Source organism: Trachemys scripta, chromosome 6 (assembly GCF_013100865.1).
Source record: "Trachemys scripta elegans isolate TJP31775 chromosome 6, CAS_Tse_1.0, whole genome shotgun sequence".
In the NCBI taxonomy this organism is placed as follows: Eukaryota; Metazoa; Chordata; order Testudines; family Emydidae; genus Trachemys; species Trachemys scripta.
In genome coordinates this window covers 1,180,852-1,201,704 of record NC_048303.1, presented here as the reverse complement: position 1 = coordinate 1,201,704, position 20,853 = coordinate 1,180,852, and the positions used below count along the sequence as shown (strand labels likewise).

At 54.4% G+C, this 20,853-nt stretch overlaps 1 protein-coding gene across 4 annotated transcripts in view; it reads left to right on the top strand.

Moving 5' to 3' along the window:
* DNAJB5 (DnaJ heat shock protein family (Hsp40) member B5) overlaps window positions 1–18,709 on the top strand; it is a 34,997-nt gene extending 16,288 nt beyond the window's left edge. For all 4 annotated transcript variants that reach the window (XM_034774030.1, XM_034774029.1, XM_034774028.1 and 1 more), the window contains exons 3-4: window positions 5,786–6,384; window positions 16,562–18,709. In XM_034774030.1, the coding sequence (XP_034629921.1) occupies window positions 5,786–6,384; window positions 16,562–16,795 (833 nt within the window). In that variant the 3' untranslated portion in view covers window positions 16,796–18,709. The remainder of the gene's footprint in view (window positions 1–5,785; window positions 6,385–16,561) is intronic.
* Window positions 18,710–20,853: the final 2,144 nt, after the last annotated feature.

Below are 20,853 nucleotides of genomic sequence, written 5' to 3'. Positions count from 1 at the left end.
CGTCCTAAGTGCAGGACTCTGCACTTGCCCTTGTTGAACCTCATCAGGTTTTTTTTGGCCCAATCCTCTAATTTGTCTAGGCCTAGTCCTGCTTAGTGCTCCATCCCAGGGCATGTTCCTCGTGCCTAGGGCCCTACCACATTCATGGCCATGAAAAACGCGTTACGGTCTTTTGGGGGCTTTTACTCGATACTATACACGTTTCACGGGGGAGACCAGCGTTTCTCAAATTGGGCGTCCTGACCCAAATGGGAGTTGCAGGGGAGTCACAAGGTTATTTTAGGGGGGTTGCAGTATTGCCACCCTTACTTCTGCGCTGAATTCAGAGCTGGGTGGCTGGAGAGCAGTGGCTGTTAGCTGGGCGCCCAGCTCTGAAGGCAGCGCCTCCCAGCAGCAGCGCAGAAGTAAGGGTGGCGATACCATACCTGCCATCCTTACTTCTGCGCTGCTGCTGGCGGAGGCTCTGCCCAACCAGCAGCCGCCGCTCTCCAGCTGCTCAGCTCTGAAGGCAGCGCCGCCACCAGCAGCAGCGCAGAAGTAAGGGTAGCAGTACCGCAACCCACCCCCCCACACACACACACACACAATATCCTTGTGACCCCCTGCCCCCAATTCCTTTTTGGGTCAGGACCCCTACAATGACAACACGGTGACATTTCAGATTGAAATAGCTGAAATCATGACATTTATTATTTTTTAAATCTTCTCACTGTGAAATTGACCAAACTGGACCATGAATTTGGTAGGGGCCTACTCGTGCCACACTGCTTCAGTGCTGGATTAGCAATCAGAATAAATACACAGTGCTAGCGCCGAGACTTCGCCCTTGGCCATGCCAGCAGGCGATGGTCCCTGTGGGATCAGGGGAGGAACAGTATGGGCAGCGTCTGGTCCTTCCTCTCACCTTTTGGGTTCCACATTCTTTAATTTGCCATTATTCAGGGGGGTCGGCAGCGAGTTTCATTTTCTCCCATTGGATGCTGAGGCTGCCAGCGTATCCCATGGAATCACCCTCCAGAGATCACTGCCCCTGCAGCTGCGAGGCTCAAACGCCAACTGTACTTGAGAACTTGAGTTTATTCTTGGTGTCAGCTGCTCCTTACCCTGTGAACTTTCATGGCGCTGAGCTGGACAGAAAGGACTCCCCACGGCCCCGCTCGGGAGCTAAGATCTGTCCTGTAGTCTCCCTCCCCTCCCCTTCATCTATGTTTCATCTCTTTGACTGTGGTCTGGATAGAATTCTTCTAGCCGGCGCCACGTGGCTCCCGCACATGCACAGCTGAGTTCCGGCGGGTGATGACACAGCAGGTAATAACTGGCCTTTGAGGATTAGGGGTAATAAGGCCTCAGCTCTTCTGCACCCGAGCCCCTAGGACAAGGGGTGGAAGGAGGAACGGGGATAGGCATTTTCCCCTGATTTCCATCCGCTTCCTCCTTTATACTACTAGGGCCAATGGAAACGTTCTGGGCTTCACCACTGTCGCATGCCATGGGCTGTGCAAACGAGCCTCTCATTGCTCTGCTCTGTTAGGAGCCTTTGCTGGGTGCCAACACAGACTCGTCCCATCGCTCCCCTTTGTGGCGGACCATGAAATCCGAAGCGTGCCGCCTCTCGGTGGGTTGGGAAGGGCCATCTTGCCCTGCAAGAGTAGCTAAGTCAACATGGCCATGTCAAAAATCAAAGCAGCCTCGGTCCAAGAGAGCCAGTTGTGAAGGGTTCTTCCATTGCCGGCACCTCAGACTGGCGGGTGGCATCCCGGCAAAGTGTGGCTGCTCCTGGCCAGGAGGGGAGGCAAGAGGAAATGAATGGCTTTGTTTCTTTGGGCGTGGAGGGGAGAATGTGACCAGCTGTTTCTGAACCAAACCAAACCGTTCACAAAGCAACACGTGGGCTCAGAACCCTCGCGCGGGGGTGTGAACCCTGGGGTGGGATCAAACACTGACACTCGCTTCCCTCCAAGGAAGAAGGGGCTTGTCGTGTGGCCATAGCTAATGAAACGGACCCCTCTCCCTAGGAGAGGCCAAGCCCGGCACACCCCTTGCATTCGGTTTGCTTGGGGAGCTTACGTGGGATGAGAGGAAGGTGGGTTCAGGAGGGAGGGTCCCGGGACTGGGAGACCTGAGTCCACGTAACAGCACCAAACGCACTAACCCATCTCTTAAGACTTCTGAAAAGGGAGGCGTCCTGTGTGACCTTGGGCAAGTCCCTTAGCCTCTCTGTGTGATAGGGCTGATAGCCCTGCCCCCCTCAGTGGGTTGTGAGGTGCTCCCATATTGCAGTGATGGGGGATAGATACGTGCCTTGTATAGACAGACAGACTCACCCAGGCTGGTCACTGGACGCCTCCCTTTCCAGAAGCCTGGAGAGAAGGGTTAACGGTAGTTTGGCGCCTTTGCAGTAGCGTGCCCAGGAGGGAGGCAGACCTAGAGAGGGGCCCTGAGTCTCGGTGTGCCCCGCTGGTGGTTGCCAGTACCTTCTCGTGCACAGAGACAGCCTCCCTCTGCTCACGTGAGCCCAGCTCGTGCCTTCTGCGCCGTTCCACAGCAGAATCAAACTGCTGATGTCTGAGTGTTGCTGTGACACAAATGCAGCATTAGCTGTTGCTGGAGGATCACGTAGATGTTCTGATGGGGGGGGGGGTGTTTGTCTAATCACCTACTTGAAAGCACTGGGGGTGGACCTCAGTTCCGTTCTGTGCCAGGTTTGGGACGCTAGATCAGGCCCAGCAGGCTAGCATGGGTAGAAGGAGACCTGCTGTGACGCTTTTGCAGGACTGGGCAAGGGGGCTCAGACAGCACAGCACCCCTCGCCCCCCCAAGGCCCTGGGCAAAAGAAAAGAACAATATTTGCAGACTAAATTAAATTCGATGCAGGTCAGGTTCAGGATAGGTACTGGTCTGACGTGTGCTTCCAAGCCTAAGTCCCCTTTGCATAGTGTTGTAGAGGCTTAAGGGGTGTGGCTGGCAGATGAGGGTATGTGTATTGTATTCAAGCCAACAAAAGACCTCTGCCTCCCAGGGCAAACTCCTCTGTCAAGAACAGCGAGTTTGACTGTCCTGCGTTTGCCTGGCTTGCGTCTCCCGCTGCTGGCTCTGACTAGAGGGGTTGGCACAGGACGTCAGCTTTTCAGAAATAGCACTATTTTGTAAGTGGAGAGCTGAAAATAGACCCCGAGCTGGGCTTGGTTAGACTCCTTCTTGACCCCTCCAATCAGAAATATTTGACACAACGTCCCGAAGCATGTGACAATGTGAAGGGGACATTGGAAGTAGTCTACCCCCAGCCTTGCGTGACCTGCTGGGCACCTTCGTGATCCTCTGTCTTTTTATTGCAGATACACTTTTGAGAGGGGCTATCTGCCTCACACCCCAGCTGTGTAGGAACTTCCAGGGGGTTGCTGTGGACAGATCTAAACGTAGGGTGTCTGTGCAGAATCAAGTAGAGCGGGCGGGGCTTGAGAGAAGCCCTGGTTGAAGAAGATCTTTTGCTGGTTACCAAAAGAAATAAACACCCAACTTATTTGCTGTATCTCTGGGTTCTGCTCCTGAGCACCCCTCCACCCACCAACCTGGGCTGGTCACGGAGCAGAGGAAAGCGAGTCTTTTTTAAAAACAAAAATCCATCATCCCCCCTCACACTTGTGCCATCAACAAGGTCTGATACTAACCTCTCCGGTTGTTGAGCCTTGACTCTTTTTGCAAAGTACTTTGTGGCCCTCATGTTGGCCCCTTTCATCTGAGAGCGTAGCGTGGGTCTCACTCGCGTGCACGTTTGTGGTGGAGCGGCTAGCTAGTGGATAATGCTGCCCTCCCATCATTAGCCCTGACTAAACAATTGCTCGCTGAGTTCAAAGCCTTTCATAAATTGCTACGTGGGCTGCTGCTGGCCCGTGAGTCCATGGCGCAGTTCAGACGCCTGGGGAGATGCAATAGATCACAGCACGAACGGGGTGTTCAAGGGGTGATGTGCTGCTGACACACACAGAGTACTCAGCACTGCCTTTGGCAGAACTTAGACTTCTCATTTGTGTCGCTAAATTAGTTTCAAAGAGCCATCAGCTGCCTAGTCCATATGGTCTTTGGACTCCAACAGTTACTGTGCTGTGAAATTTAACAGATTTACAGAGACTGAATTGCTTCCTGCAGTACAGCAGGAAGGAACACGGGAAGATGATGCTTAAGAGCCTTGCATGCAGGGGCGGCGAGTTATATGGGCCCGTGATGCCTGTGCTCCAGGAACATTCAGGGCCCGGGGACCCGGCTCCACCAATGTTTGGGACCAGGTCTCTCCCCCGGCCCCGCCTGCTGCTCCCGGCAATTTAAAAGGCCCTGGGGGCCGCCGCCACCACCCCGGCAGCACAGCAGGGCTAAGGCGGCTTCCTGCCCACCCTTGCTCCTTGCCACTCCCGGAAGCGGCCGGCATGTCCCTTCGGCCCCGGGGTTACGGGTTGTCTCCACGTGCTGCCCCCGCCCCAAGCGCCGATTCCGCAGCTCTCATTGGCTGGGAACTGGTGTCTGTGGGCAGCGGTGCGCGGAGACCCCCCGCCTAGGAGGCGCTGCTACAGGGGTGTGTGTGTCGTTTTCGGGAGCCGGCTGAGGTAAGTGGGGGGGAGGGATAGCTCAGTGGTTTGAGCATTGGCCTGCTAAATGAGTGAGTTCAATCCTTGAGGGGGCCACTTAGGGATCTGGGGCAAAATCAGTACTTGGTCCCGCTAGTGAAGGCAGGGGGCTGGATTCAATGACCTTTCGGGGTCCCTTCCAGTTCTGTGAGATAGGTATATCTCCATATATTCTAAGCACCTCACCCTCTCCGACCCACCCCCAGTCCCCTGCCCCAGTGCAGAGCCCGCACCTAAACTCCCTCCCAGAGCCCTCGCCCCCTGCCCCAGCCTAGAGTCTGCACCCCAAAGCCCCTTCTGCACCCAGACTCCCTCCCAGAGCCCTCGCCCCCTGCCCCAGCCTAGAGTCTGCAGCCCAAAGCTCCTCCTGCACCCAGACTCCCTCCCAGAGCCTTAGGCAGGTGCGGGGCGGGGGCAGGCGGGACTTGGACCTGTTCTGGGCACCAACAAAAATTATACAAACCTTCTGCCCCTGCTTGCATGTGTCTCTAGAAATGGAGCCTCCCAGAGCTCTCAGTCATAAATACGTCTTTTTCCCTTGTGTTATCCCCTGGCAAATACTGGTTCCAGTACTAGGAACAAAGAGAATACAATCAAGTGTGGGAGACAGGCTAAGAATTTGGATACTCATCAGCTTGGAGGTGGTGATAGAAGTCTGGCTGGCTACTTACTCTCCTTAGTAACACAGGATTTGTATAAACTTGCCTGTTTCATGCCCATTTAACATGAGCCCCAGTTACAAAGCATCCACTGCAAACTTGAGCTCCAGCGAAGGGTTGAGAACAGAATTGCATCTCGACTCTCCGCACCCTGTAGACTAGTTGTGGTGCTCACCTTCCAGCCAGGGAAGATAAGATTGCTCAGCTGTATTCCTGCTAGCTAGTTTCTCCAACAGAAAAGGGATGCAGATTGTGGCCAGGTTGGGAGTGAAGGGGGGGATGTGTGGGACCCTACTGCCCAGAGAGAGGTAGAAAGCAGCTTGCAACACCAAGACTGAATTCCACCTTTGGTTCCCATGCTGCGTATTAGAAAAAAACAATAAAAGTCTAGTCAGGGTGGCCCAGCCGTCGCTCTGTCTGCATTCCCTGTGCTTCACACAGGGCTAGAAGGGAACGGCCTTCTTCCGTGGATTATGTTAACGTTGTCTTTTCCTTGCTGTGTTCTAGGGCTCAAAACTGGAGGCGGTTCCTCTGGCGGCTCCGGCAACACTTTCCACTACACCTTCCACGGAGACCCGCACGCTACCTTTGCTTCTTTCTTCGGCGGCTCCAATCCCTTCGACATCTTCTTTGCCAGCAGTCGCTCCCGGGCGTTCAATGGCTTCGATCAGGAAGATATGGATATCGATGACGACGATGACCCTTTCAACGCCTTTGGACGGTTCGGCTTCAATGGTATCAACGGAGTCCATCGACGGCACCCGGAGTCTCTCCACACACGAAGGAAGGTCCAGGACCCACCCATCGTCCACGAGCTCAGGGTCTCCCTGGAAGAAATCTACCACGGCTCTACCAAAAGGATGAAAATCACCCGCCGGCGGCTGAACCCTGACGGGCGAACCACGAGGACCGAGGATAAGATATTGAACATTGTCATTAAAAGGGGGTGGAAAGAAGGAACCAAAATCACCTTTCCCAAAGAAGGAGATGCCACGCCAGACAACATCCCTGCCGATATCGTCTTCATTCTCAAGGACAAGCCTCACACGCATTTCAAGCGAGACGGCACAAACGTGGTCTACACGGCTATGATCAGTCTTAAAGAGGTGGGTCAGTGGGAGCTCCCCACCGCAGTGCTCCTTGGAGATGAGTTTGCTAGTTTGAACAGAACAGATGAGAAGGGTGATGAACTTGCCCGGGATTAGAAGGTCACATAGGGTGTAATAAGCCAAAGCAAGAGAGATCTACAGAGTGGAGTGTTCTCCCTTTGCTTTACAGGCCATCTGTTCCTGTCTGCAGGAATTACAGACCTCAGTACTTCAGTCTCTAGGCCCAACTGATGCTGTTTTAACTGCTCTAATTACCCTTTCCCCCTGCTTGGGTGCCAAGCTTGCCCTTTAGTATGGGGTGTTCGTGTCTGGAAAAGAGCTCAGACCCTGCCTTGGGTCAAAAGAGAAACTAGTCCGGTGGCTTTTGCCTGGTCAGCCCCATTTGTTGGTGTTGTCCCAAACACCCCAGCTTGTCAGACTTTGACATCCGTGTTCTGCACTTAAATACCAGGCTGACTGTGGCTGGGGAGGTGGGTTGGTCCCAGTGAGGTTGCAGGTTTGTTGGCATGGCTGCATGGGGGCAGTTTGCATGGCACCCTGGTCCTCACTATGCCTTGCTTGAGCCTATACCAGCCGTACTCTTCTCTTCTCTTCTCTCCCTCCCGGGCTGCGTGTGCTGCTGCATTTATTCAAGCAGCACATGAAGGTAGTTTTGTGCTTTGCAGAACAAGTAAGTTATGGTCTCTGGCCCATGGAGTTTGCAAGGAACTTTAGAGGGGACCCGCTGAGCCAGAGCAACAAGCCGCGTGAGGCAGGAGTGGAAAGGAAGACATGGGTAACCCACATTCATGAGATGCGTGTTTGATGGTACTGCTGTCTAACTTCTTGTTAATAAGTCCCAGCTGGCAGGTACATTTAAAATTTAAATTGCTGGCAGCTGCAATTTACCATTCACTTCAGATTGTAGAGGTTGTCTGTCTTTTCATGTAGCTCTTGGTGGGCGGATTTTTTTAAAGACCGATTTAGTCCATGTTCGCAAATGCATTTTATAGAAAAAAATCTCAGCGGATCAGATCTTGGGTACAAACGTCTCAGTGTGTGCCCTTGAATCAGGATACTAATCAGGATGGCTCCCCTTCCTCTAAAAGCTTGAGGGAACTTTCCCATGGGCTCTGTAATCAGAGGGAAGCATAGGACTACCAGGGTGCGACTTCCTCTCATGCATTTGAATGGCGTGCCACTTCACAGCCACACTGTGACCATTCAGAGCTGGGTGTTTTAGGGGACGCTCTTCTAACAGTACGTTGGAGACACTGGAGTCAAGGTGACTTGCGTTGACACCGAAACCGAAGTGCATGGCTCTGCGAGAGGCAGCGCTGTTTATGGAGTCAGACCTGCCATATCTCAGATGCTTCCTCCATGTCTTCCTCACAATGATGCCTGTCACACCAGACCTAAGTGGGTCCTTCTGACATCGGTTTCATGTTTCCTGCTAAGGGTATGGGGGGGGGGGGGCGCCATCAATACTCAAGACAGAAAATCGGCTCCGTTCTGCTCCCTTTACCTGAGCACTGCAACACAGGGGTAGAAAATCACCCCAGAGTCCTCAGCGGGCTTAGAGAGGGCAGCGCTAGTTGCTGTGCCCCCCTCCTTGCAGCCCTGCTGCAGAGGGAAGGAGGGGTGGGGAGGTGGAGTGGGGCTGGAGTATCCCTAGTTTCTAACCTGCTCTAATCAGAGCTGGGGCGGGGAATCACGGAGCCGTAACTAGTTGTTGGTTCTCAGTATCTCGTGGGTTGCCCTGGGTGGTTGCGTGGGAGGTGGGATCCATCCTGTGTTGGGAGCAACTGTGGCAGACTCCTGTCGTCCCTGGGCTCCTGCAGCCCATCAGGGAAACCTCCCTATTCCTCCCCATTGTGACAGGGCTGATTCAAACCCTCTAGTTTAAAACTGGCAGAGAGCCACGTTCTCAATTCTTCATCCGATACGCCCCTCCCAGGCCTCAGGTCAGACATGATCAGCTGGCCCATCAGACTTTGACAACCATCTTCTGTAGCTATTGCATGAGAAAATCAGTGGCCAAACCAGGGGGGTGGAGAAGGGAGATACTTCCCCTGGTCTCTGAGTCCAGGTACCATTGAACTCTGGTTTGATCATTCCAGTGACTCACGTCTGTCCACGGCGAGCAAGCCAGCGCTGGGCGCTCGCTGCGACCTGGTACGGCCCAACAGGAGCGGCCCAGCAGGAGGTGTATCTGAGAGGGCTTCCCCACAGACACATGGGGGGCAGAAAACTGTCCGTTCTTAAAATGACATGAGCGGCTCAGTGGGAGGCAGAGAGAGGAAGAAGCAAAACTGCTCTTGGGTGGGGGGGAGCCAGGATTTAGCTGTGGTATTGCTGCCTGAAGATAACTTCACGAGTCTGAGTTAAACTAGCCCCACCAGAAACGTAACATTTACCTTCAGCTTAGATCCTAGTTTTAGTGACATCTGCCATTCACAGACCTTAGTGGCTTCCCTATTTGTCTTGTCCTATCCCCATTGAAGTCAATGGCAAAACTCCTCATTGGCTGTACTGGGAGCAGAATAAGGCCCATAGTTAAATTAGGTAAATCCCTACATTTTCAGCTTGGCACAGCCACAAAGCTTCCTCGGATTTAATCCACGAGGGCAAATGTCACGTGGGACCCCCTCTTTAATGTGGCGACAACAGGTTCCAGGGTACAGTGCAGTTTGGGGGCTTGGATTAAGGTGGAGCATTCTATGCTGGGTCTCCTTTCAGTGGGCTGCACAAACATAATAAAAATGAACTGCTCTCATACATCGAATTATATGCAAATGTGGTGTCCCGTGGGCTCCTGGCAAGTTGCCGGTGCGATCCCTATCCTCTCAGAGTGCTGGGCACTAGTTGTTATGGAGCATGGTCTGTCTGTCGTCTCAGTGAAGGCAGTGTGGGGGTTGGCCATTCCACTACAGTTTATCCAGTCGAGGGGATTATTTTCCACAGTTAGTGTCGCTAATTCTTGCCTGGTTTCACTGGTGTTAAAGGGCTAGAGTAGGGGTGGGAACCATCTGTACTAAGGAAAGGTTAAAAATCCACTGTAGTGTCTGCTGCCTTCTTTCTTGCGTTTCTGAATGCTTTGCCGTGTAACCAGCATGTCGGTTACACTTCCAGATTCTCCTGCACTAGCACGATGCTGCAGTGGCACGTGGGAGCTACAAGCACAGGAGAGGCTGTCTGTCTGCTTTTAAATCACATCCCTTGGAATTAAACAGAAATGGTCCAGGAGCACTTCTCTTGGCCCATTGAGTCTCCGAAAGCGGATTCTAAAATACGTAAATTGGGGGCCAAATTCAAACGGAGTCCTTTGAAATCATTGACACAGCCTGACGTGAATGAGGAAAGAGTTCAAGATATTGGGCGGGGGAGGAATAGTTTTTTCAAACAGTCTTATAGATGCCATAGTGAAATCACTGCGTCAGTTTTCCTCTGTTGGCTTTCCCGTCTGCGCAGGGCCGGCTCCAGCATTTCTGCTGCCCCAAGCAGAAAAAAAAAAAAAAAAAGCCGCGATCGGCGGCGGCAGTTCAGCGGCAGGTCCTTCGCTCCTAGAGGGAGTGAGGGACCTGCCGCCCCCGAATTGCCGCAGGTGCCGCCCCTCTCCCTTGGCCGCCCCAAGCACCTGCTTGTTAAGCTGGTGCCCGGAGCCGGCCCTGCGTCTGCGTAAAATCTAATCATCTTAAAATGAGTCGATTGTGGTTTTGGTTACTCCGCCTGGCCTCGAGTCCTCTGCCAACTTGTAATGGTTTTCTGACTCTGCCCCCTGTTGCTGTATCTAAAAAGCAAAACGTTTCTATTTCATTTCACTTCTATTTATATTTCTTTCCATATATATGACCCTTAAGTGTTACTTGTAACAGAAATTTCAGACAAACTTTAACTTTTTAAAATGTGACTTGACCTCTTTGCAAACACCTGTGAGATCTGTGCAGGCTCCACTTGGTGACGCTGGTGCATGAGCTCAGGTGAGGAAGGAGGAGTTCGTTAAAACTGCTAATAACCAGTTTGTTGAAAGCACACGATGGCCTGATTTTGAGGGGGTGATGAGCACCCAGCTCCTGCTGAAGCTAATGGGAGCTCCAGGTGCTCTGCACCTCTGCAACTCAGGGCAAGGACGTGGTGAGGACTGCGGGGTGGGATTGTCAGGAAGGGACCAGAGTGCACCGGCTGCTGCATGCAGACGGCGGGGAAGAGTGAGCGAAACTAACCTGCTCCCCTCAGCCTGGAGAAGGGAGCCAAGCTCCGCCGGGAATGCAGCGAGTTCTGAACCCGGGAAGGTCACCGTTCATCATCACAGACGTGTCGACAGCTGCTGAAGTGCAGCATTCTAGACACGGCCAGGCTTCCCCATCATTGCTACAGACTGTCTGCTTTTCACTGCTCTCGGTGACTGACCCTGCAGTGCTGGGGCTGGTCAGGATTGGGTTCAGAGCATGGGCTGGTTTGGTTCTCTCTCTGCCTAAAGGCGGCCCAGATTATCATGTGTAAACCAGAAAAGTAAGGTTGCTAGGGCCGCTTTAGAGGTCTCCAATAACACTGCTTGGCAAAGCACCTGCAGACCCTTTGGCTGCATTGTCAGCACCGGGTGGATGTATCCATTTTACGGCTGGTTTGATTGATGGGTTTGTGGTGTCGGGCAGAGCCAGGAATAGAGCCCAGGGTCTCTCATTTTCATGCTCTCTCCAGCCACTGGAGAGCCTGCCCTCCACAGCCTGACTGCTCCCATTCTCGGCCTGCTTCCAAAGAAGCGAAAGTGATCCAGTGAATGTGAGCTGCCTCTGGCATCAGAGCTCTTGTTTTCCTCTGTCCCCGAAAGGGAGCCAGAGTGGGCCCTTGCACTGCGGCTGGGCCTGCATTCCCCTGGGTGGAGAAGCGAAGGGTACTTGGCTAATGACCGGGGGGAATTGCAGCCACTTGTCTGTGACAGCCTCCTCGGATGGCATTAAAGGATATCTGAATGGGGGATATAGATTCTTCCTTTTGCTTTGTACTGTGATGTCTGAAATTGGCATGAAAGATTTTCCCAAAGAAAGGGGTACGGGAGGAGAGGCCATGTTGTCTGCCTTAGACATAGCAAATCTATTCTTTGCTGCTTTTGCTCTGGAGGGTAGGAGTGGGCACTTATCTGCCCCGAAAGCCAAGGGGCAGGGCCAGCAGATCTTGGAGGCCTCACGCAATTGCACCTGTTAGCGCCTGGGTTCAGCATAGGTGTCTGCTCCGAGCCCAGCTCCCAGGGGCTGGAGGTGAGAGGGGGTTCATGAGAACCTCCCCTGCGAGCAGCACACCTACTCAGGCTTTAAGTTCTTCATCCCCCAGCAGCGTTGGCTCTTCTCGGAGCATCGCTCCACATCCCATTCGCTAACGGTGACGTTTTCCCCTTGATGAAAGCGAGGCAACGTCCCCGCCCACGTGTGCAGCAGAGCTGCCGGGGTTATTTAGGGACACAAGGAGTTCCACGCTGCATTGCCGCGCTCTGTGGCCTGTTACCGCAGGCTGCCTTGCAGCGCCACCCCCGGCACACACGGGCCATGCCACAGGAGGCAGGGCTGGGATTTAGTGCTGACATCCCAGGAGGTCTTTCTCTTTGCCTCCTCAGACGTGCAGCGGGAGCGCTCCAGCTCGGTCGCTGGCATTTACTGGTCGCACTGCTGGGGGCTCGTTCCTCAGCGGAGCCTCTGCGTAGTTGCCTGATCCCAGCGCTCGTTCTGCAGATGGAGAAGTGCCTGTCGGAGCAGAGGCCCCCAGCACTGACCTGCAGCCCTCCCTGTCATCCTGCCATTGTGGGAGCAAGACCCCAGTGGGGTCACCTTTCCGGCCAAACAGCCCGAGGCTGGAAATGCCACAAGCAGCCAGCCAACGCCAGCCCTGGCAGCTTGGCTTGCAGCGTAGCCGCAAGTGAGTGACTCCCACGTTTGGCCATACAAAGCCGCCCGTGTGCAGAAGCTGGAAGGGGAATGCTGCCCGGATTGAACCTGGGAGGCTGCGTGACAGCTTCCTTCCCTCCTTGTCTCCCGCAGGCAGACCCACAGCTGTGCAGAGAGGAGTTGTTGGTTACAGAGTGGCAATAAGCTAGTTCACGGGGACCAGGATCGGTCCCTGCGGGTGGTTTACACATGGCTTGTGCTGGGGTGGAACTTATCTAGCTCAGCTGCAGGGACGTGGTCTCTCTTGCTCTGGGCTCTGGGCACAGCCGGGTGGGGTTAGTCATTGCTGGGCTGGCCCTACAGTTTGGCCTCTGAGCAGCCCTGGCTGAACGTGCTGCAGAGATGTATGCTCAAGGGCTTGTGGGGCAGAGGGAAAATGGACCGTGTGACTCTCCAGTGCCTATCCCAGCAGCCAGGAGCAGCGTGGATCCCAGCCTCTTCCAGAGAATGCAAGGCTTGAGTGGCATCCTGGGTACCCTCTCCCCACACCCCCAAAATCAGCACCATCTGTCAAAGAGTTTCCTACAGACTGGCACACGGCACCCCCTTCCCAAGGGGCTGGCTGCCGGTTCCTCACTGGGGCGTGCAGCCCAGTGCCACAGAGTCGCTAAAAGCAAAGCCCAGAAATTGAACCCAGAAGAGCCCTCCCCCCGCTGCCCCTGTCAGCTTTGCACAGGCCCTCTTGAGTCAGTGAGGCCCCAGCGTGGGGGAGATGGAGCCCATGTCCAGCTACGTGCGTTCCCTTTACTAAAGAGGCGAAACTTGTTAAGATCCGCACCAGAATAGAAAGCGGCAATGCCTGAATGAGCCAGTACAGCAAAGCCACTACCACCCTGCTGAAAGGAGAAGCCAGGCAGGGCACTTCCTCTAGGTTCGCCGACCACACAGTCTGTCCTCAAACCCTCTGTGGCGCTGGAGCCATGCTGGGAGCCAGCCACTGTAGCCTACAGGAGAGTGGGCTCTATTGAGAGCAGAGAGGAACCCTGGAGAACGGTGAACCGTAGAGACTCATCCCCCGTTGTGCTTTGAGGGAGCTGTGTGCAGGTTGTTGGAAGCAGTGGGTACCAGTAGCCGAGGGCAGAGGTGCATTGATACAGTTCTAGGTAAGCTCCCTGCCCACGTCCGACAGTGGGTCTCCCTGCTGCAGGGAGGGAGAGAACTTTCGAGAGCTTTAACTTCCAGGAAGCGTCTGTGCTGCGAGCACCGAGTGGGCAGCCGAGGAATGCCTGGCTCTTGCTTTCCTAGCCTTTTGGAGGCTGTTGGCAGAGGTGCCAGGGCCCGTGTGCTATAGATAAATCCAGCGCGCTGGGCCGAGATGCTGAGCTCTGGGAAGGGCAACAGCTGGTGAGCAGCAGAAACATTCAGTTACTTCATCAGGGACTGAACAACAAGGCCACAGTCTAAATTTAGCTTGCTGCTTATTTCTCCCAGGCTCCTGGGCGGTCAGCGAAGGGTAGAGTGCTTCCCGTTGGGAACGCTCAGAAGGAAGAGGTGCTGCAGTTCAACCCCACTAGAGCGCTTTAGCAGACGCTCCATCCTACTGCGGGAGCAAGGGGGGTCTCATTTGATAGAGCCTGTAGGACTGTAGCCCTGCCCAGAGAATGATATTCGGGAAAACATGCCTCACAGTGAGAGACTAAAGAAGCTTGATCCGTTTAGTTCAGCTGAGAGAAGGCGAAGAGGTGACTTGACCACAGTCTATAGGCACTTAGGTGGGGATGAGATTTTGGGTGGCAGACGGCTCTTGAATCTCGCAGCCAAAGGCAGAACAGGACCAATGGCTGGAAGCTACAGCTAGACAAGTTCAGAGGAGAAATAAGGCCCTGTTTGTTAACAGCGAGGGGAAATACCCATTGGAGCAACTCACCCAGTGGATTCTCCATCAGGTGGAATCGCTAACTGGAGACGGGATGTCTTTCTAAAAGACGGGCTGTGTCTCGGCCAGCAGGGGAGGGCTTGATTTAGAGAGTACTGGCCGGTGCTGTGCAAGAGGTCAGACCAGGTGGATGATGATGGTCCCTCCTGGCCTTAAAATCTAGGGCAGTACAGAGGTGGCCACTCCACTCCAGATCCCCACACGCTCCTCAGCGCTCTTCTCGTCTGTGCTGGGAGACTGGCGTGCCCCGCAGGGGGGGTGCACTCTGCTGCCTGGGACGCACATGGAATCGTGGATTTGAGATTGCCAGGCCCGGCATTGGGGGGTTTATTGGTGCAGTTTAGCATTCCTTGGGCTGACTGACCGACACTACCTGGCTGTAGGCAGGTTCAGGGCAAGCTTCTTGCATGCACAGCTCTGTCAAGCTGCCTTTATCCTGGCCTGCAGCACCCCTGCCCTTCCAGTGCTGAGTGTCAGGGCTGCGTCTGCCCAGCGTGACCTGTCCCTGCACACCAAGGCTGTTGCCTTTTATAGTTTGTTGGAAGTCAGGCTGCATGTAATGAGGTTCCTAAAAAAAGACCCTGGGGCTTGATTTCATCAAAACCCAGCTCGTGTGTGACTGGCTGTTTCTGGGCATTTGCAGTTACCGTGCACATACCCTGCCCGGTTTGCTGTCTGCAAGAGCTGGGTGCATACAGAATCCTTGGCTATGTTACTTGAGGCGTAGATCTGTATGTACTTTCCGTGAGGTTTTCCATCTGCAGTGTTCTTCCATTCTCCAAGCCAGATGGCTCATGTTAGAAACGCTCTAGGTTTTGGCTGATTTAGTCAGGACCAGCTGAAACCAAGCCACATTTTGGCTGACAGTACCGGGTCCTGCTTACCAAGAGAGACACGACATTTTGGGGTAGTCGCTGTGCGGTAATTAAAAACTCCCGATTGGTGATTCAGTCGTCGGGTTTGAGAGTCACGGTGTGGGCAATGCACAGGCTGGTGGCTAGCACAAGCCTGCAATTCACTGGATCCCGGTGAGCTCCGAAGTGCTTTGTAAAGCACACCTTGGGAATGGCCAGTGCCTCAGGCATTGTCTGCCGTGGTAACAGGCCTTGAGGAGACCTCCCCACAGCTCACTTGCTCCAAGTTCTTCCTGCAGGTCTGCTTGGGCCTGATCTGATCTGGACCTGAGCCCAAGAGTCGTTTTCTGACCAGACGCTCCCCTGCCCCAGAACCCGAGTCAGCACTGATGCTTCATGCCCCTGAGAACCCGGCAGTGCCTCACTCCTGCCAGCCGCTGCTGCGAATCCTTGGCACGCTCACTCCAAAGTGCGCACGGCGCAGCAAGTGGCAGGAGTGTGGCATGCAGCCTCTGCCATGCCAGCCCCCTGGGCAGGAGGAGAGTCGACCCAAGCCTGAGACAGTCAGGATGTTTTCCAACCGGACTTGAACCCGACACGTGTAGTCTGGTCCTGTCGGGATCGGGTCTGGCTGCAGCGTTCTAGCTCGTGTTGCTGTGCAAATGGGGAAGTGCAAACATCCACTGATTCACCATTACTAGGGGGGCAGGGAGATTATATCAATTAATGAGCCACTTCCAAGCTTACGATTTGTACTGCACAAAATGTGGTCAGGACTGTAGCCAGAGTCCCTGCCACACTCAGCAGCAGCAGGGCACCTCGCCAGTCCGTTGTCCTGCTGAGGAGACGGTGACTCTGATTTCCTCCCCTTCGGGGTCTCTGCTTCTCTTGGTTCAGACAAACATGGGGTAAGAGGAGAAATGCAACCTGTCCTGAGCGCCCTGCACGCTTGGGTAGAGTTCTAGAGAAACCTGCCCCTCTTCTGAATGCCTGAGGGGAGTGACGAGTGGTGCCACCATGAAACCACCCCCGGGGTTGAACCCACATGCCATGTGCTTTTCTGGGGCGTTCTCAGTAGAACACCCAGGAGGTGTACATGGGGGAGACTCCTGTATATCCCCCAGATGATAATGGCGTCGCTGCCGCGTTGCTAATAGACGTGAAATGGGCAACAGCGACAGGCCAGAGGCTGGTGTCATGTCTGCTGGGTGAGAGAGCAGAGCTGCTGAGGCCAGTCGGGGGTTCCCGGCCTTGGTGGGGGGGGGGTAGCTCAGTGGTTTGAGCATTGACCTGCTAAACCCAGGGTTGTGAGTTCAATCCTTGAGGGGGCCACTTAGGGATCTGGGGCAAAATCAGTACTTGATCCTGCTAGTGAAGGCAGGGGGCTGGACTTGATGACCTTGCAAGGTCCCTTCCAGTTCTATGAGACAGCTATATCTCCATGTATTGGCTGCTCTACACGCATGGGCTTTTTCTAGAGACCCCAAGTTGCAGCCAGTCTCACTGTTTGCTCTTCTTCCTTGCAGGCCTTGTGCGGCTGTACTGTGAACATTCCCACTCTCGACGGGAGGGTGATCCCTCTGCCCTGCAACGACATCATCAAGCCTGGCACCGTGAAGAGACTGCGAGGGGAAGGGCTGCCCTTCCCAAAGGTCCCCACCCAGCGGGGAGACTTGATTGTAGAGTTCAAAGTCCGCTTCCCAGACAAAATAGCTCCACAGACGAGACAGATCCTCAAACAGCACCTGCCGTGCTCCTAGAGCCCCGGGACGTTCTGCCAGCAGCAATACTTCTAACACACGTGCCACAGCATCTGAGCTGCACAAAGCGGAGGTGCCCGATCACACTCAAATGCAAAAAACCCACGCTCCTTTCCACACGGTCCTGTTAGCCCCAGCCCTATCGCCTGCCCTTTGTCGGTCTCTGTTATACTCTCGCCGTGTGGGATTCAGGAGCTCAAACTCCTGGCTAACTTCTGGCTCTCTGGGCTGGGCGCCTTTTCCTAGAGGTCTAGCTTTTCTGCCTGGCACAAGCAAGTGGGCCTGGGCTGTGGGCCCAAGGAGTTTTATCAGCTGGTGGTTTTCACATCGCACGCTTTGAAGTCAGCTTCCTGGCTAGAGGATGAATTTGCGTTTCCTGAAAAGCGCAGAGATTCCACCCCGTGTACATAGGACTCGGAAGGGTTAGTGTTCGCTTCACCTTTCTGAAGCTTGCTGCTGGTGGGTTCCATTAGTACCAAGAATCCAAACAAATTCCATGAGCGTGCACGGCACAGGCACGGTTTGTCTACACCATGGCCACCACAGCGGAACTGTTTCGAACGCGGAACCACGGTACCTGGGGGCCATGCTACTGTGCCAGGATTACAACGGATTATCTTCCATGCTGAATGCAAACCCTGAGCTGCAAGACACCTGGTCTCAGACCCTTCTTAAAACCTAAGCGTCCCGGCTTTATCGGTTCAGAGCATGTAAGACAGGTGGGAATGGAGTTGGGCCAGCATCCTCCTATCGGGGTGTTGTTGGCATGCCAAAAATGTCCGGTAGTAAAGGGAGGGCAGGGGGCCCAGGATGCGAGCTTTCTTGTTCAGGTGTGTGGAGTTTGCATTGCTGCTTTTATATATAACCCCATAAGGGTTTTTTCTGGAGTGGTTCATCCCAGCTCTTTTGGGGATCAATTCAGCCATATGAACATCACGTCTGTGAGAACGTAATCCGTGTGTAGCAGAAGTGTAGGTGTAAAAGCAGAGTCAAGTGTGAGTGGAGCTGAGGTTTGTTTTGCTGGCGTTTGAGTTACGCTGTAGGGATTTAGCAGCAAGAAGATTGTGCATGTAGATATTTTCCTGCAGGGCAGATGGAATTCAGGACGCGTTTCGGGGAGGAGCAGGAGGGAATCTGCTTGGGTGGCTTTGTTTTTAAATGCTGTATTTTTTTAAACTTGGATTTCCATTGGGAGAATTTTTATATTTCTTACCTACGTCAGCCTATCTTGCCAATATCTCTGGGGCCGGGTTCTTCCGACAATGACGCATATTTAACCTGCCTTTGGGCCGGTTCAGAAGCTGATCCTCCAAAGAGGCACGGTGTTTCTAGTCAAGCAGACGGCCATTGCCCTAGGAGTCCTCTGGACTTGAACTGAGAGGGTTTCTCTGGGCTCCTTCCCTGTGCCTAGGCCTCTGACGAGCCAGGCCTTGTCAGAGCACCTTGGGAATCTTGCATTGGTAAGTTTGAGCTGACTTTAAGCTAACTTGGTTTTAACTGAGGTATTCTGGAGTGTCCATTGATACTCTGCTGTGGGACGTACACCCCAGTCCGCTATGTACAGATGTACAGTGTGTAACGTGTAGGGGGAAGGGAATCCAGGGCAAAGACATCGTTCTGGAGAGGGGGAAACTGTCACGCAGCGCTTAATTTATAAACCCGTTGGAATGGTTACGATGATGCCTTGTCCCTCCGATGTTGCGTGTTCGGTTATAAAAACAGAAAAGCTGTTCAGATAACCGTGCCGGGGGAGAGGAGCCGGGAGCAGCAGTCCAGGCTGGGAGCTGCTTTGTTTGTCTCAGTTTCAATGAGATCCTGAATGTTTTATAGTGGGGTCTTTTTTGTATTTTTCTGTTCTTTTTTTTTTTTTTTGTAATGTCAGTATTGAGAAAAATAAAGTATTTTAAAAATAAACCTGCTGGTTGTGTGCTGGCACTGTCAGTGCCGGGGCAGGGCAGGGGTTCCCTCAGCCCTGGCGCTCTCGACACACTCACTCACTCTGTGGCCTCACATCCAGAGACAGCTCCCTGCAGCACTACCCCTCCCAGCGGAGTAAACCAGCCCTTGGCGCTCTGCTCCTGTGACTGACCAGGGCTCAGTCTGTCTAGTCTAGTCCCTCCTTCGCTTCAGGCCGTTGCTCCATGTCCTGATCCGTCTCTCTGAAGCTCTGCCGGTGCTTTTCGCAGCTTACTAGACTCCCATCTACAGCACTCGGCTCCAAGTGCAGTGGGAAGTGGCGTTTTCAGAGACCTTTCAAAGCTGGTTTCTTGCGTGGACCGTGGGGATCTCTCAGCCCTTTTCACAGGAGTAAGTTTGTCCCTTGGCCAAAGTTTCCATCCCCCCCACCGGCTAGTGCTGCGGGGCTGTGACTGAGAGCGAGGGCCCCCGCGAGGGCTGTGTGCGCGCCAGGCATTGGAGCGGAAGGGGCTGCAGCCCTGGAAAACACACCGACCTGCAACCCAGTGTTCCAAAAACCACCGCTTTCCCCCTCCTCCCTGAACATCAGCCTTGATTGAAACAAAACACGGGCCCAGTTCTTCAGCCTCTGCGGCGCTGGTGTACCTGGAGCCCCCGTTCCTCTGGAGCCCCCCTTAAAATGGTCACACTAGAGAGTCGCAGTGGTCCCGTCTGGCCTGGGAATCCGTCAATCACTCTGCCTGCACTGATGTCCCATCTCTGGAAAGGGCCAGAGTCCAGGAGCATTGAAATCCGCCGTTGGTCCTGTGGGGGAGGGGAAAGACTTGGAGCAGATTGTTGTCTGCAGATGTCGAAAGGGGGGAAGAACGGTCTTCCACGAGGATTGTCCCCATCCCAAATCCAGCAGGGCAGCCAGATTTCAAAGGTCTTGTCTCTGCTGAGCTGAGTAGGGGCAGAGGTCTTGTTACAAAACTAACAGACCGTAGACTCTTCGCTAGCACAGCGGGTTTGCAGGATGGATCAGGGGATGCTGGTAGTTGGGTAACCCCTTGCCATGGTCATGTGACAGGCCCAGACACTCGTCCACTGCCCCTGGACACAGGAAACTGCCCCAAGCTAAAGCAGTCTATTCCCCCCCTTTTCTTCATGCACCCATCCCACCACCCCCTGCAAAGCCCGGCCCCAAGCCGAGTTCTGACCCTGGGCCGAGAGACGGGCTGCAGACTGCGTGGAGCCCACGAGGGGGCGTGCTGTTGGGGCTGATTCTATGTAGAAGGTGCTCAGCTGCCACAGGGGAGGGGCGTCCGTATAAAACTCTACGACAAACGGGGGCCCTAGTCTGTTCGAGTCAAACCTCTTCCTCTGAGCCTCCATCTCCCAGGCCAGTACCTGACCCTGAGCCGAAAAGACCCAACAGGCTTGTGTGCACGAGCTGGGTCGCGCTGGCGCACGGGGCTGCTGGGTCGCGCTGGCGCACGAGGCTGCAGGGGTACCCAGGGCTGCTGGGTTGTAGTGGTGTAACAATGTTAAGGACTGTAACACCCCCTCATAGCACAGTACGTGGGAGTGGTAGACACGGAGTGCTAACAATATATCACCTCCCAAAGCCTCGGAGCCCAGCTCTGCACACCCCCCCCCAGCTCCCACAACAGCTCAGCCTACATGCCAGGGAAACTGAGGCCCAGCTAGGCCAGCGCACAAGGCTGAGAGACTCCTGCCCCCTTCATATGGGACAATACAGGGGATGCAGAGAGGGAACATGATCCGCCCAAGGGTACGCAGCCCATCAGCAACAGGGCTGCAAAGAGAACCCAGGAGTCCTGGTTCCCTGACAGAACCACTAACCCACCTGCTCTCCATGCAAAGATGCTGCTGGCCAGATGCAACTTCTCCCGCCAGTCCCGGGTGTCGGGACTGTCCTGCTGTGAGATCCAAACCCCCGTCCCACTTTAAGTGAACGTTTCCCATCTCCAGGGCAAAGGGGCAGTTTGCCCCCCGGCCCCCATTTGAGAGGGCCCCCAACCGGAGTGGCGGCGTGACCGGGCCCACGGGCATGCAGGCTCCCGCAGGCGTGTGCGGAGGCGCTGCACCGGGAGCTCTGCGAGTCCAGCAGGCTGCGCGCCGAGCGTTTCTCCTGCTGC